Consider the following 18901-nt stretch of genomic DNA (forward strand, 5'->3'; position numbering starts at 1 on the left):
ACATTGCATGCAAGTGACACATATAATACATAACTGAATAAGGTATATTTGAATTTAGCCACCATTTAAATATAAAACTAAATATGTATATAGTCTGTATTTTCTATAAAATCTATTACAGTGACAATAAAAATATGACAAAGAAGGTGACTTTTTGACACCATATATAATATGTTTTATACAAAATATAAATTTATATGTGTGTGTGTGTGTGTATATATATATATATATATATATATATATATATATATATATATATATATATATATATATATATATACTATATATATATATATATACATATATATATATATATATATATATATATATATATATATATATATATATATATATATATATATATATATATATATATATATATATATATATTTATACCTTTATTATACAAGCATTTATTCACAGCATATTAAGACATAAAAAGCAACAAGTTGAAAAGAGTAGTATTAAAACTATCAACACAACAGAAAGAAAAAATAAAACAAAAGACTTTTTAAAAAAATATTTTAGAAAACATCTTTTTTTCTTGTAATACTTATAACTCTATATGTTAACCAAAAGTAAGACATAAAATGTGTAAAAATCTCTAAAAAATATAAAAATTAGTAATCGTCATTGTAGTATTCAAACTCATCTTCATCCATGTTGTCGTAATCCATATTACCATAATCATAATTGTGAGACTATCAAACAAAAGTTAATTACAAATTATATTTTTAATTTATTTGTTAAATAAACATTTTGAAAATTATTACAGAAGCATTCAATTAATTTTAAATATAATTATATATAAAAAATATAAATAAAATCAATTAAGTTTAAATATAAAATAAACATTCTTTTAAATATAAAATAAACATTCATTTTAAAATTCATGTGGTAAAATTTCAAGCAGTTGTTTGCTTAAATGGAATTATTTTTACTTTTTTTTTTACAATAAAAATCTTTAAAACTATTAACAACTCTACTATCAAACATCTATTCCAAAAACCTCTATTCCAAACATTTTATCTATTCGAAAATTAAATTATACTTTTAATTTGTGCACTTTTGCAGAACATCAAATTTGTATAAATTATCAAAAGAAGAATAAGTTTTTAATGAATGCTACATCTAATTATAAAAAATCAACCTTTAAAGGGATCCCAAAGTGCCGAGACAAGTTGTGTTTATTTTAAAGAGAATGATATAAAAAAATGTTTGGGCAGAATTTTTTCAAGTAAAACAAAATAATAAATGTATACCAACAAAAACAAACTTTGTTGTTTTACTCAAAGCTTGCTGTCTCCGCAGTAGCAATTTTCTCCGAGTCATTAAAATATACGTCACAATCTTCAGACTTTATAATTTATTCAAGCGCATTTAATTCCAAAGAGTTTTAGTAAATGACGCCATTGTAGAAATTCGATAAAAAATCTTAAAATTTTTTTGTTACTAAATTATAGATTTTTTTTTTCATTATAGATTATTAAAGAATCTGTTTAGTTACTTATCATTATAAAAAAATTTTTTTTATTTTAAATCATAAATTATTATAGAATTTTTTTAGTTATTTTAAATTATTATTTTTTTGTTATTTTTACGAAGTTCGCATTTAAAATAATAATAAAATGTTTCAGACATTTTAAGCTTGTTTATTGCTGTAAATTAATTTTGTGTTATATTTATTGGTATTAAATTATTATTATCCATATAAAGGTTCTATTAAAAAAATTATTCTGTATTTTTTAACCTTATTAAAGTTTAATTAACAGCATTTAGGGATTGTTTATAAAAGTTTATACACTTAGGTGGGAAAGAGGGGGTCTGCAAAGAGCGTATATGAGATGGAGGGCAGGAGGTCAATTATTAAAAGTACGGAGACACTAATGTAAAAAAAATATCATAAAATGTTGGGTAGGTAGGTGAAGAGCGTAGATAATTTAAGGGAGATGGAGGGTACTCAAAAAAACTATAGCAAAATGTGGAATGGAGGAGGAAGGAGGGAGTGGGGGAAGGGGAATGGGAAGGGCAGAAGGGTCCAAATTCAGGCGTATGTACATTATTGGACAACCCATTATTTGCTAAACTTTTCATTGGGTTACATATATTCTCGAAATACTTATTAAATCAAGCGAGATATATTTAATAAAATTTATTCTATAAAACATGTATTGCTCATTTTATTTTATTTTTAAAGTTAAATAATTACTGTAAAAGATAGCAAAAAAAGTGAAGTATTATCGAGTCAATTTTCAAATTGAAATCGCTTAACTAAAAACCTTTCATTGTCAATTTTGTTAGTTTTTTGATAAGAGAAATGTAAAATACTTGCCAAATATGACATATAAATTAGGAAATATTAAATATAATGTTTTTTAATGCGCGCTTCAATACAATAACAATTTTAACCGCCATCTGTCTTGAATTATTACCATAAAACATATACATATATATAGCTTTAAATAATAAAAAGCTGTCTGTTTCATGCTCTGTTATGTATTGATGATCTTTAAAAAATAAAACTTTTTTTTACTTTACATAGCCATTATGTACAAAAAAGTTAATGTTTTTTATTATTACTATTATTAATACTGTGCACATTAGTTTAATTAAAAATTTTAAAACTTTTAAAATAAAAATAATTAAAAAATTTTAAACTGAAAAAAAGTTCACATAATTTACATAAAACGAAAAAAAGATTCAGAATATATAATGTGATCAATGGCTTTTTTATATATTTATTTTATTTAAGAGTGTAATATAAAAATCTTAATTTTATTTGGTTCTCGCGGTCTATAAAAAAATATTCTTATGTTTAGCTTCCAATAAAATTTATAGGAAAGTCATACGATTGATAGTAAATGCTATTTTAAAAAACAAATAAAACAATAACAAATAATATTGATTCAAAAAGAAAAATTCTACAATGACGTCATTTACTAAAACTCTTTGGAATTAAATGCGCTTGAATAAATTATAAGGTCTGTGGATTGTGGCATATATACTTTAAAAACTCCGAGAGATTTGCTACTATGGAGACGACAAGCTTCGAGTAAAACAACAAAGTTTGTTTTTGTTGGTATACATTTATTATTTTGTTTTACTTAAAAAAATTCTGCCCAAACATTTTTTTTTTACATCATTCTCTTTAAAATTAACACAACTTGTCTCAGCACTTTGGAATTCCTTTAATAAAAGATCACAATAAATAAAAACTATTTTGAAGAATCATGATGTTTTTAACAAAACCAATGTTAATGATTCTTCCAGTTGTTTCATTACAAGACCATATAGCAAATTTTTTAAATAAACCCACTGATCGTCTGATTAACCCAGCTAAGAACAAAATTGGTACAATAAGAAAACATATTTTATCTGATACTAACACTAAAAGCTAAAAAATATCTTGCTAAATCAAACTAAATCAGTGAAATAGTACACAAAATGAAATAAATTGGTTCAAAAACAATAAATGACAAACATTTTTATTCTTTTTTATTAATTATGTTGTATTTTTTTAATTCGAATAATTTTAATCTCTCTCTCTCTCTCTCTCTCTCTCTCTCTCTCTCTCTCTCTCTCTCTCTCTCTCTCTCTCTCTCTCTCTCTCTCTCTCTCTCTCTCTCTCTCTCTCTCTCTATATATATATATATATATATATATATATATATATATATATATATATATATATATATATATATATATATGTATATATAAATGTATAGTTCTATAGTTTGTTGCATTTGAGAAGCACGGAAGGAAAAAAGTGATTCTTACGCCAACACATACGTCACATTTAATTACTTTTGACTTTCGTCCAACATTTGCGTGTTGGACGAAAGTCAAAACCATTAATTTAATTACAAATTAATCGTTTTTTAAAAAAACCACAAAAATGCAAATTTAATTGACCAGAATGTTTTTAAAAACATTCTGAATGTTTTTAAAAACATTCTGAATGTTTTTAAAAACATTCTGAATGTTTTTAAAACATTCTGAATGTTTTTAAAAACATTCTGAATGTTTTTAAAACATTCTGAATGTTTTTAAAACATTCTGAATGTTTTTAAAAACATTCTGAATGTTTTTAAAACATTCTGAATGTTTTTAAAACATTCTGAATGTTTTTAACAATATAAACAATGTTTTTTTTTTTTTTTTTTTTAATAAAATGTTTTTATTTTTAATATTTTTAATAAAATGTTTTTATTTTTATTTTTTTTACTGTAAATCATGCGCGGAGTGTTGCTACATCGACTATCTTATAGCCTGACTTGCAAGGGAGTGCTGCTATATCGACTGACAAATAGCCTGATTCACAACGGAGTGCTGCTACATCTACTATCTTTTAGCCTGACCTGCAAGGGAGTGCTGCTACATCGACTGAGGGTTTAGTTGGGGCAGGCAGTCTATCAATTAAGAAAAAAAAAAAATTCCGGTCTTGCATTTTAATTTTAACTTTTTGTCAACAAAATATGGAAAAAACTTTTGGGCATATAAGAGTTCTATATATATACATATAAGAGTTCTATATATATATATATATATATATATATATATATATATATATATATATATATATATATATATATATATATATATATATATATACATATATATATATATATACATATATATATATATATATATATATATATATATATATATATACATATATATATATACATACATATATATATATATATATATATATATATATATATATATATACATACATATATATATATATATATATATATATATATATATATATATATATATATATATATATATATATATATATATATATATATATATATATATATATATATATATATACACACACACACTACATCTTATTACTATTATTTAAAAACTTTGGTATATAAATTTGCCAGATGGTCACACACGAGCAGTGAAGCCTGAGGGAAGAAATGAAGTATATTAAAATAAAGGAGAATTATTTTTTGAAAAAAACATATTTAACAGTTGCACAGAAAAAAAATAAAGATTAATAGAGGAATATTTAAAAATAAATAAGACAGACAATGGACCCAAACAGTACTTACAATAATAAAAAAAATTAATTTATAAACACTAATATGAACGAAGATATACAACAAATATACCACCAAACAAAAACTTATAAAACAAAAAATTGATTACAAAATAAAAAATATGCATACAACAATGTAAGGCCTCAGAATGGAAAAAAAACATTAATGCTGATGTGTAAACATAATTTGTGTAGTGATTAAGTAATAAACATCTCCTCAGAGTCGCGTTTATTATTACTGGCGATTCGATGAGGATCAGCACTAATAACTAGTCTATCCCATCAGACAAACGCCATCGACACTTATACTTTACCACGTGACTTACGCCTAACCCATACTGCAGTAAAAAAGGAATCACTACAAATAGCCAAAACCCAATCATACCCAAATTTGTAAAACACAAATATTTTTTCATAATATGATATAAAAAGTGTAGATCTACTGTATAATATAAATAAAAATAACTAAATAAATCACATACCATCCCGCCGGTAGAAAAAACTAAGCACAATAAATTAAAATTCTAATAAAAAAACCAGAACAAAACTAAAGCAACTAAAGTATGCAAACAGAAAATACTAATAAATTTCCCCCTAAGACCATTTAAACCAAATAGGTACTTCCAGCATAAATAAACCAAAAACAATCAAATGGCAATATACCCTATTAAAAGCCTTTTTAAAATTAAATAAAACACAATAAAGTCTTCAAAAAACTAATGCTGTCATAGATACTTCATTCGAATTTTGTTAACCAATCTAAAGTGTAAGAAAATGAACGACATGTGCAACTTAAAATCATTGCTAAAAATCAAGTAATATATGATAGTAGAAAAAAAAAATATTGCCTGCAAAAATGTTAAGATTTAAACATGTAGTGAAGGATATAAGGTTTTCAACCTTACCATAAACCTAACAGTACATTAAGTTATATTCATGCTAGTTCAAACTATCTACAAAACAATTACTAACCTCAATTGAACATAGACTATCTTCCATTGCAATGCAAAAACTTGTATTTTTCATAACGGTTTTTATTTTATAGTTTTTAATATGGCTAATGATGGCCAAAAAGCATAAAACTTTTAAGTTCTTTAATGAAGTTGTATTTTTTTAATTCGGATTGTTTTAATATATATATATATATAACATCAAACCCATAGTAATCTTTAGCAAATATAACTGTATATACCACATTAATAACCTATTTCAGAAATGCCACTTTATCAGCTACCCATCAGTAGAGCATTTTTAAGAACAAAATCTTGTCAGATCCTGATCAAATTAATTTAAAAGCATAAATACAAACTTTACATGCGTAACAAGCAAAATTTTTGATAAGTATGCAAAGACAATGGCTCATGTCAAAAAAAAAATTTTTTTCTTCTCGAAAAAAATAGTAAAACTCTGGTAGCTCTTTGGAATCAATAATTATTTAATTTCTGAATCAAAAACTATTGAAAAGTTTTTAACTGCACATAATTCTGTGTACAATATATTTAAACTGTACATTATCCTGTGTACAAAAAATCACCATGTGTACTACATTATATCTAAACTGGACAATCCTGTGTACAATACCAGATTTAAACTGCACATTATCCTGTGTACAAACACATATCTAAATTGTACATTACCCTGTATACAAAATCTTATTTAAATTGTACTTTACCCAGTGTAAAAAATAAAAACTGCGATTTAAAAACAAAGACCCAAATTACTTTATGAAGCAATGAAAAGAACTTTTGTCATATTCTGTGTTCCGAGTGAAATTTTATTTTATGTTAAATTATGCAAATCTGCCATGTTGGTTCACAAACAAATCATAACATTCCATGAAAAACCTTCAGTATGGCAGAAAGCAATCATTACAAACTTTTGTGAAACCAAAATAATGTCGAAATAAAACCAAGATCACAAAAATAGACATTGTTGATCTATACACCTTGAAAAAGGCAGATAATCATTTTGAGCCACAATTTTATCCTAAAGTCACCCATATTCTTACATATTTATTGTTTGCACCAAGCCCTGCCACCAAAGAAGAACTTAAATGCTTTAAAAGTTTAGATGCTTATAAACATTTTTTGAGTGGTTGGGTAAGAGATATTGGTGTAAAACTCTTCAGTAATGAATCCATATGCTTGGTTCATGGAAAAGCGATTTAATTTTTCTTATCATTTGTATTTTTATTGTAATTTTCTTCATTGAAGCCTTCAATGAATGTAATATGAAAGCCAAAATATTATACGATGCCTTCATATATTTTGGCTCTAATAAAACTACTAATTAGGCATGTCATTTTCACTTTCATATTTTCTTCATAAACTGTTTTGATGAATTTTTGCAAAAGTTATTTAGCCCTAATAATATTAGATATAAGATATTAGTGATATATAAAATTATATTTTAGGTTTTGCATTCTCAACGATTAAATGAGCCTCCAACATTTACCAGGGTTATAGCCCATATGGATGGTGATGTATTATCTGCTCACTGCAACTGTATGGCTGACTTAGAGTCTTGTTTGCAAATTGGAGCTTTTTTATTCCTTATTTATGCAACCGTCCGAATTAGAGACTTTAAAACTGTAACTGAGGAAAAGGCCTATTGGATGTTGCCTGCTTCATTGAAATCAGTACCTTATGCTGAAGTGGTTTATATAAACTTAACATCACCAGATACTCTTAAAAGGAAGTTTGATGACAAACTTAAAGAAAACTATGCAACTTCTAGTGAACCTGTTGTTGATAAAAAAAGTAAACAGTCGTGCTTAGAAAAATATAAAGGACCTTCACAAAACAAGTCAACATATTTTATAAGCAACTGAGTCTGTGCAATTCTAAACCTGTAATTTTATCAATAATACCTCCTTATGGCGACATTTATATTCCAAAACATCATACTAGCTTATTACCAAAAATTTTATCTGATATTTACGATACAAATTTATTAAATATTAATTACTTTGAGTTATATCAACACTGTGAAAACATTGATGTAGTCAAGTTACTGATAAACAACAAATAGCTGTTAAGAAATTACAAAAAAGCAAGCTCTATCAAACAATTATATCGTGCTGCCAGAATTACTGCATCAAATGCTTACAATGTAATGCATTCTAATCAAAATAAACAAACATATTTGATCAAAAGAATTTGCTATCCTGTCAGTAATAGTTTTTCAACACAAGCTACAAGCTACGGGAATGTTCATGAGAGAAAAGCATTAAGTATTTACACAAATGATGTTGGTGGCCATCATGAAAATTGGAAGATTTCGGATTGTGGTTTGTTTTTGTCTACTGAGTATCACCTGATGCAATTGTTTATTGCTCTTGTTGTGGTGATGGGTGTATTGAAATAAAATGCTTATTTAAACATAAAGATGATTTTATTTTTGAAGCTGTTGAAAAAAACAAAAACATTTGTTTGCAAAATATTGATGGTGTTAAAAAGTTATCCAGAAATCATCCAATTCCAAGAAAACATCCATTATCAAATTCCAAGAAATTATCAAATTCAAACTCAGATAAACTTATGCAAAAAAAAAGTGATTTCTTTATTCACACAGACAAAAATTACCACATAGAACGCATTTTCCCTAATAAAAAGTTGTGTCAAGATATAATTAAAGAGTGTGAAATAAAGTTTAAATGTGTAATACTCCCAGAACTAGTGGCTAAGTATTTCACACGAAAGTTAGATAAAGAAAATATTTATTTAAATATAAGTATACAAAATTACAATGGAAAAGATAATGGCAAACTGTTTCCATGTAATAACATTGATTGTTTGATAAAACTATTTCATTTAAAATGTTTAAAGTTAAATAATAAGCCAAAGAAGAAATGCACGTGTCCAGATTGTAAACAACTTTCTACCAAAAAAACAATAAAATACTTTCATTTTGGAGGATATAGAAGATCAGCTATTACATTTTGGAAGAATTGTAATAGTTTTTATTTGAAATCCTATAAATTTATTTTAATTGAAAAAATTTATTTCACCGGTTTTTTTTTTATAACAACTTATTAGGAAGCATAAGGCATTATTTAAGTTTCTTCTAGTAGGTAATTTTTGAGTTTAAGTTAAAAACAAGGGCTTTATTAAAAAAAAAAAAAAAACTTCAGAAGTTTAATGTGCTCAAGAACTTTGAACCCACCCCTCCTCCTTTTCTAGTTTTCAAATGTTTTCAAAATAAGATATAATATCTAAATATAAAATTAGCTTTTTAACTTCTTGCAGTATTTTATTGACTTATCATAATAATAATAAAAATAAACCAAAATAATAAAGTTTTTCAATGCAATTTCTAGCAGTTTTCAGCAGGGATGCGGAGTCCCAAATAAGACTCCAGATTTGAAAGTCACAAGAAGATTACTTTATCCTAGTTTTTGGTATCCAAGAGCTCTAAAAATATAAATAAGTTTATGGACTACTTATAGAAAAAAAATTATGACTTTTAGGTTAAAGGAACAATCATTTTTTGAACCCGGAGTCATTAAGTATAATGGCGGCAAGGACTCTGGGACTCCAGGACTACAGGCTTAAAAACAATAAGTTTCAGGTCTATTCAATCTCATGAATTTTTTCTTATAGCAGATCATAAGTCAACAAACATGTTTAGAGCTTCTGGGCACTACAGAAAAAATAGAGATATAAAGTCGGAGTCCTTTTGGGACTCCGCATCCCTGGTTTTCAGAATGATTACTGCAATCAAAAATACAACAAAAGACCTTTTTTTTTTAAATTGATAAACAATAAACTCAAGTATAGCCAACGAAGAAAACTGCATATGATAAAATCAAATATGAGTTGTTTGTGAACCATCATGGCAGACCAAAGTATTTTAATTTAAGTGATGTCATCTCAGCACACAGAATAGAAATCTGCCTTTGAATTTAGATATAAATATATAAATTGATATAAACTTTTTTTTAATAAACTGCTAGATAAATTGTTGTTTTAGATAGTGCTCAAATAAAATAATAGATTATTAAGGAAAGGTATTTTTATATCAAACAGGTCTTAGTGAGATTAAGCTTTACTTGTATACAAAATTTACTGAATTATTCATATTGGATTTGGTATATTATTTATATTGTGGCATTGTGAGGGTGGATGTTTGCTGTTTACGGAAAAGGCCAAGAAAAATGATTTTTAACATCAACTATTGTTAAATTCATACAATTATTATTAAAAATTATTATATCTATTTAATAATAATGAACATGATTTCTTTTGTGATTGCATGGGGTTTGAAATGCCAGGTGAATATCAACTCTAATAAAACTACTAATTAGGCATGTCATTTTCACTTTAACTAAATATTGGTATTATATATGATCTGGCACTTCTAATGATGCACTTCTCTTTTGGATGAGCAGGTAAATTTATGCAAATGTGCATCTCTTTTATATTGTTATAATAATAAATGCTAATTATATGAATAAATATATTTTTATTCATATAATTTGAATAAAAATAAATTTATTCGTATAAATTATTTTAATTCAAATCTTTTTGTTGCATATATAATTACATGCATATACAATAACAGTAATTGTTATTACAGCATAACATTATCACTAATGTTTACCACTTTAAAACATATCATAAGTGATTTTATTACCTAAAATCACTGATGAGTAATTTCATAAATAAAAAAATTTTCATTATTAAATTAACTCTAACAAATACTATATTATAAAATTTAACTTTATTAAAATTTTTTATACTTTTACATTGGTATCTTAAATTATTTAATACAAAGCTAAAAAAAAACAGGTTTATTTTAATTATTTGTCATGTAAGTTGTTTTATTTTTTTATTTTTCTACAAATATAAAATCTATTTGATCTACTCTTACCGTTTTTCAAAACAAATTTATTTATTAGTGACAAATCAAAGATTGTATAGTTAAAATAGTTTTTAAGGAAATTGTTGAAAAATAAAAACTAAACTTACTTCTACAAAATAATCAAACTCCCAATCTTCAAGTTCTCCTCCCCAATCCGGTTCATCAAAATGATTCCAACTGACTGCAGGATATTGAACTACTTGAGGAATTGAGTTGTTTGAACTAGATAACGTGTTTGCGAGAAATGGTGTTGTTGAAGCAGATGTTGTTACTAAATGCTTAACAGAAGATGCATTTAAAAGTTGAACAGATTGTATTGCTGAATTAGATTGTGTTGTTGAAAGTTGAACAGCTCCCAATGTTGCATTAGATGGTGTAGATAAATGCTTAACAGAAGATGCAGTTGTCAGTTGAACAAATGGCTTTGTTGAACTACAAGATGCAGTTAAAGGTTTAATGAATGGTGCTCTTGAATTAGATATGGTTGTAGAAGACTTTGGAGAAGATGCTGTTGAAAGTTTAACAATTGGTGTTGTTAATCGCTTATCTGATGGTATACCTGAAATCTTTTGACATGGACTTAGTAATGAAGAACCTGGTAATGAAGTATTTTTATCATATGAGTTACCTACTATATTTTCTCCTATTTTTAATTTTTCGAATTGTTGAACACGCATAGTTAAATCCTTGTTTGTTGCAAGTATTTCATTTAAACGAGCATTTATGTTATTTGTTAAATTTGTTATTTCTTTCTTATGCGCTATGAATTCTTGTTCAAGATTTGAGTTTTGATTTTTCAAGTCAAAAAACTCTTGATCTTTTTTTATAATAGTTTCTTCTAGTACTCTTAATTGATTCTTAATGTGCTCCTATGAAAAAATTTATATTTATATATTTATATTTAAATTCTTAATTAATTCTTCTTAATTGCTAATATGAAAAAATTTATATTTATGTATATATGTATTTTTTCTCTCTTTTACTGTTATAAATCATAGCACACTAGACCTATGTGATGTATAACTTACTTTTAACCTTTAATGATGCACCTTTTGCATTTATATTAGGGTTTGCAATCCCAGATCGCAGGATCATCACTAATTTTGTAATGCCGAAATCTCAAGATTGTTTTTAAAGTATCCCGGGATTTATAAATAATAAAACTATGATTATTACCTGTGTTTACCAATTAATACCTGTGCTTAAATTGCGTCAAATAAAACAAAAGTAACAACAAAGCTACAAAATTTAGTACCAATGCAATGCAATATTTTCGTTATTGATTTATAAGTTTAAAGCAAGTTTAATCAATCTTATATATTACAAATTATGAAATGGTGCATTACTGGCGCGTTTATTGGGAAATAGTAAGAACCTAATTTTAACTATTAAAACTAAAGTATAATAATAATATAAATAATAAAAATAAATAATAAAAATAACAATAACAATAATAATAACAACAATAGGGAAAAAAAAATTTATTTGTACTGATTTATATTGTGTTTCTGTAATAACAGAATGCATTTATTTAAATTTCTTGAACTCTAATATTGGGATTTAAAATTATCTTTTTTTGGCTTTTGTGTAGTTAAACCACTTTTTCTTAAATTTTTTATGCTGATTTCGAATTACTTAATACTTTTTTTTTCATTATAAATATTTGGCCTTCTACTTCAATTTCAGCATAAGTAATTATTTTGACAATAATCAATTGTTAAATTAAATGAAATCATTATTATTATTATCAAAATAGAATCTGTGTAAACCTACTATTTTTTCTCTTATAAAATGCGTTATCATTATGTGTAGTTATAAATACAACAAAAAATTAGACATTATACATGAAACTATTCCATATACGGAATAAAATTCTCCTTATAAGGAACAACGTGTAACAATTACTACTCAAAATGCGAAATAACTTCAGTGGAGCCTTGATTTGATTTCTTTTCCAAAATCGAGAGTTCTGAGGTTCAATGTTGGCTCTGAACAGATAAGTGATATTGGAATGGAAGGTGTAAACTTCCTAGTTAAATTGATCTTCCATGGTGCTTTGTGATAAAATGCTTAGTTCTTCTTGGAGCAGCTTAAGAACTAAAAAAAAAGTCATTGTAGGTGATTGTGGATTGTTGTGAGGACTTTCCAAGTAAGAAACTTTAAATTATTAGCTTATTCTTCTGTAGACATTTTTGTATTTATATCAACAATTATGATTTTAAATAAAGTGGATCTTTGTTGCAATGATCTACTACTTTTTGATTATTACTAAAATAAACATAGAACTTTGAAAAACCCCTGAAGTGAAAAGATAAGAAGAGTGCTGTCCATCAAGGATAACTTTTATACTACGATTGGAAAAGAAGGATTCAATAATCTTAAAGATGTTACCTGATACACCGTAAGAAGAAAGCTTATGGAGAAGACCAGCATGCCAAACTTTATCAAAAGCTTTAGAAATGTCAAGAGTGATAGCCTTAACCTCTCCACCTTTATCTAATGCACAAAAAAACCTATCGGTTATTACTGTTAGCAAATCAGCTGTAGAACAAGAAGATCGAAATCCATATTGATGATCAGAAAGTAAATTATTAGATTCAAGATGAGAGATTAAGTATTTGTTAATTAAAGATTCAAAAACCTTGCTTACAATAGAAAGAATTTAATTTAAAAAAATAAGAAAATAATATTGTGTGCATAATGACAAACGGAGAACAGACGTAATGAAAAAAATTAGAAAACTATTAAAGATTAATCAATAGTTTCTTGCTCAGGGTATTCAACTGGCTATTATTTCAGTTTTATATAATACATAGGCATAAAACTGTATTAAGAGACATTTAGTTAAGGAAGTTGATGATCACATTGAAAATTTGGAAAATGAATCTGAATTTAGTGAAAGCTGTGAATCAGATAGCAATGATTATGGTGATGAAAGTTGCTTTACAGTGGATAATCAAACAATTGAAGATATAATAATTACAAACAAAGCATTTGGTCCTGTGATTAATAAAGTTAGAAAAATCCTGATGATTTTTAAAAGATCACCAATGACTGTCTTCAATAATACATAAAAAATGACTTTGGAAAAAACCTTCTTTGTCAAGATAAGGCGAAACTAAGGCAAATGTTAGTCAACAAGGACCATTTTATTTTTTTTATCCTCTTTTGAGATTTTAGAGGGCAAAAAAGTTTTTCTAGGCCTTAGTGGGCAAAAAACAGGTCCCTCCCCCCCCCCCTTATCCTTCCTTCAAAATATCTTTGGGACGGCCCTGATAATAGTTTAGATAGTTTGAGCCTTCTGCGAGACTACTTATTTAAAACAAAATAAATAACTTTGTGTACAAGTTTTATTCATTTAACTGCAATATAATTAATTAAATTATGACTTTTCTTTAAGTTTTAGATCATAAAATAATGCCGGGATTTCTTAGGAAATTCTGGTAATAGAAATTTTCCGGGTTTTTGCAAACCCTAATATATATACGGAAAAAAACACATACTGAAACTTAAAAATATGGAAAAAAACACATACTGAAACTTTTTAGTCCCTGTGTAATAAGGTTAATATATATACTAAGGAGGTAATCCACTGTTATTCAGGATGGTAACCCTCTTACAAAAGACATCAAGAGGTAATCCACTGTTATTCAGCGTAGTAGCCCTCTCATATATTTATAAATATATATATATATATATATATATATATATATATATATATATATATATATATATATATATATATATAAAAAGGATGGAGTTCAACTATGAATGCTTAGAAGAGCCAAATTGGCCAACAATTCCTAGTGCATCTGCTGAAGTTACCAAAAATATGCATAAATGGTGTGGCAAAATATCATATATCGTTTCTGACCTTTTAAAACAACTTAAAATTCTTGAAGATAAAAAGATAAATGTCTCAATAGCAACATCAAATAAACCAACACCAATAATCACATATGCACAAGCAACATCAATTCAGCAAAATCAACCAAAACCAAAAGAAACTGAAGTGGTAATGATGGCAAAAATTACAAACGAGTTTAATAATAAAAAAGAATTGAAAACAATATCATTATAAGTAAGGTAGCTGATCATACTACTTTAGACAAACAAATTAATGAAGAAAATGATAAAAAAAACACCAAAACATTACTAAAAGCAATTAAACCAGATTTTTCAATAACAAATACAAAAAGAATAATTCGACTAACTAAAAATACTAAAAGACCAGAAGGACCACCTAACCTCATCTTAGTTGAATTGGAGAACAAAGAAACTCAAAATTTTTTAATTAAAAATTTCAAAAAGTTAAATAATAATATCAACTTCAAAAATATCTTTATTAACTAAGACAAAACTGCAAACGAAAGATTGTTTGACAGTGAAATCAGAAAAGTTAGAAATACTAGAAACGCAGCACTTGCTCATGAAGTTGAGGGAACAAATGGGAGGCAACAAAACAATGTGCACAATGGAAAAAAATATTATTGGGGTATACAATCAGGTGAACTCAAATGGATTGAAATCAAATCAGCATAATTTACATATAAAAATTAAAAGATCCTCTACATTAAACTTGGGTATACAAAATGTTCAATCTGTTATAAAAAAGCCTGCTATCATTCATGATATAGTGCATAATCATTCTCTAGATATTTTTATACTCACTGAAACTTGGATAAAGTCAGACAACCCTACTGCAATACAAGAAGATATGGCCCCAACAGGCTTTAAAACAATTCAGTACTGTCAATCAGATCATTGTGGAGGAGGCGTTGCAATAATATACCAGGGATACTTAAATATCAAATCACTCTTGTTATTGTCTACCTGCCTGTCTTATGAACGTACATCTGCCAAACTAAATCTGGCAAATAATATCTACAATATTACTGCTATTTACAGATCAAATCCAATCATTCCAACAAGTATTTTCTTTTTCGAATTATCTGATCTCCTAGAAGAACTTCAAACATTATCTGGAGAAATACTTCTGTGTGGTGACTTTAACTCCCCAGGTACTACTCCAACAACCTGCAATCCAAGACTTGCTGAGATTCTAGAGACCTACAACATGATACAAAGTGTTCAATCTCCAACTCGCATATCATCTACTACCTGTATAGCCAACTTGCTTGATCTAGTAATAAATCAACATGATGACATTTCACTCAACAATATTCAAGTAACTGATGAGGGTATTTCAGATCACTATATGATTCGGGTTGTACTTTATCATCAACCTTCAAATAGTAAAACTGTTTGGTTTTCAAAACGAAACTTTAGAAAGCTAAACTTGTCATGCTTTATAAAAGAATTGCAAGTAATGCCATGCTGCTTATCACCTGAAAACAATGTGGATGATTATGCTGAACAAATAAGAGCAAATATAACAACTGTTCTTGATCATTTAGCACCCATTCGGAAATATGTAATGCGACCTGGTAAACATGATGATAAATGGTTATCTTCAGATGCCAAGAATAAAAAAATCAGACGTCGTAAACTGGAGCGTTGTTATAAAAAAACTAGAAACTTATCAGATAAAAAACTATATCGAGTTGCATGCCGTGAGTCATCAGCAGCAATTAATAAATCCAGATGTAATCACTAAAGGCTAAACTAAATTCAGCATATGGTAATCAGAAAGAAACATGGAATATTGCCAAGAAATTACTACATTCAAATAGTTCTAAAACTAAAAACACAATACCAGAAGCAAAATGCAATATAATAACTCAATATTTCATACACAAACTTTAAAGTATAAAAAATACTAGCCAGAAAAGGCTTCCAAAAAACCCAAATTCTCAATACATCTCAGAATTACATTACCCGGTAACAGAATTACTTACCCTGTAAGTATTTTAACAACATTTGGTACAGTCACACCTACAGATGTGTCAAAAATAATCAAAGCTCTCAAACCTAAGACATCGCCACTTGATATTATTCCAACATACATCCTTAAATCTTGTTCAGAACTTTTCATTCCAATTATAGCTCACCTTGCTGACCTCTCATTCAAATCTGGAATTTTCCCAGCCTCATATAAAGTTGCTCAAATAACACCAATTCCCAAAAAATCAGGACTAGCAGAATTTGACTTATCAAATCAATGCCCAATATCAAATCTCAATACAATTTCCAAAATTCTTGAAAAGCTTGCATTATCTTGTCTTCTTCCACACGTAACTTCATCTATTAACTTCAATCCTTTACAATCTGGTTTTAGATCGAATCACTTAACCGAAACAGCACTATTAAAGATATGCAATGACATCTGGCTAAACATTGATGATGTTTTGAACACTATTCTCCTATCTCTGGACATATCTTCAGCATTTGATACAATTGATCAGCCTGCTGATTTCTCGTATTAAAGATGAATTTGGTGTCACAGATATTGCACTAAAATGGCTGACATCATACTTGCACTCTCAAAAATCTTTTGTTTCTATTGGATCAACAAAATCTAGATCAATATGCTGATGATCCCCAACTTTATACTGTCATCAACCAGGCATAGATAGCATTAATAAAATCAATGTGTGTGCTGATGCAGTAACAAAGTGGTTTCTAGAAAATGGACTTCTGCTCAACTCAAATAAAACAGAAGCTGTTTTATTTGGATCTAGAAAATAAATAAGCAAACATAAAAATGATTCAAAAATTGTTTTTTCTGGAACAACACAAACTACAAAAAATTCAGTAAAAATCCTTGGTGTCACCCCAGATTCATCGCTTTCTATGGACAAGCACATAAACAACATTATTAAATCCTGCAACTACCATATTCAAGCACTTTTCCACATTCGTCCATGTCTGACTAAAGAAGCTGCAAATACAATTGCATGTGGCATTGTTAACTCTCAGCTTGACTATTGTAACAGTCTTTTATCAGGTACTTATCAAAAAAATATTAAAAAACTCCAACGAACTCAAAATAGCTTATATCGAATCGTTTTCCATTCTCCTATTCATTTAAATTCAGAAATATTGCTGAAATCTCTTTATTGGTTACCAATAAATCAAAGAGTAATCTATAAGATATCAGTTATCACATATAAAATTTTATTATCTAAATCTCCTGCATATTTATTTGAACTCCTAGAAGTCCAAACTTCAAAACAAAATACTAGATCATCAGACAGTTGTCAACTTACACATCGTCAAAAAAAAACTTCTCTGCGCTCAAATTCTTTTTGACTGCACCTCAAATTTGGAATGGTTTATCTATGAACACGCCAAACTCAACCTCTTTAGAAACATTTAAAAAAGACTAATATATGAACTTTTATAAACGCTTTTTAAACTCATAGCCAACAAGGTTTTAGTGCTTCTGAATTACTTCATCACTATTGTGAATGTTGTAAATAATGGCACTTTAATATCTAATTATTATTATTATTATTATTATTATTATTATTATATAAACGCACAGACATGCACACAATTTCTATTTATCTTTAATCTAATTGTAATCTATTCATCAGCATTATAGATAGATTACAATGATTTTAGATTAAAATCTCAAGTAGTCCAGGTGAGTATCACTGTCGTGTAGTACTAGTATTAACATAACATACTGTCATTTAATAACTATTGTGCATTAGCAGCCACAACAGCATACAACCTTTTTTACATCTTGCAGTTTAAACAAAATATATTATACCTGATAAACTGAGTTGCTTTTGTTATGGAAATAACAATCATTAACATGCTTCTAAAAAAATATTTAAAGAAAGAAAAAAGTTATAGTAATTTTCTTTTTTAAATTTATTAAAAAAACTTTTTTTGCCATAATTTTACAAACAAAATATTCATTGCATTTACACATTTTTATAATCTTTTTTTAATGATATTTTATGTATATAAAACTTAATGTATAAAAAATAGTAATTATTTAGCCTACAGCCTTCGGAATTAGGGTCAGCATTCGGCGATGCCGATCTAAAAGTGTTTGAAGTCGGCAAAAAA

The 18901-nt window shown here is 26.9% G+C and overlaps 1 protein-coding gene across 1 annotated transcript in view; it reads right to left on the reverse strand.

Annotated features, from left to right (window-relative positions):
- Positions 1 to 495: 495 nt before the first annotated feature.
- Positions 496 to 18901, reverse strand: part of LOC101237747 (uncharacterized) — a 20794-nt gene continuing 2388 nt past the window's right edge. The window contains exons 4-6 of the mRNA XM_065805891.1: positions 18597 to 18647; positions 11026 to 11787; positions 496 to 701 (exon numbers count right to left, since the gene is read on the reverse strand). Of these exons, the coding sequence (XP_065661963.1) occupies positions 621 to 701; positions 11026 to 11787; positions 18597 to 18647 (894 nt within the window). The 3' untranslated portion in view covers positions 496 to 620. The remainder of the gene's footprint in view (positions 702 to 11025; positions 11788 to 18596; positions 18648 to 18901) is intronic.

Source organism: Hydra vulgaris, chromosome 09 (assembly GCF_038396675.1).
Source record: "Hydra vulgaris chromosome 09, alternate assembly HydraT2T_AEP".
NCBI classification, from domain to species: Eukaryota; Metazoa; Cnidaria; class Hydrozoa; order Anthoathecata; family Hydridae; genus Hydra; species Hydra vulgaris.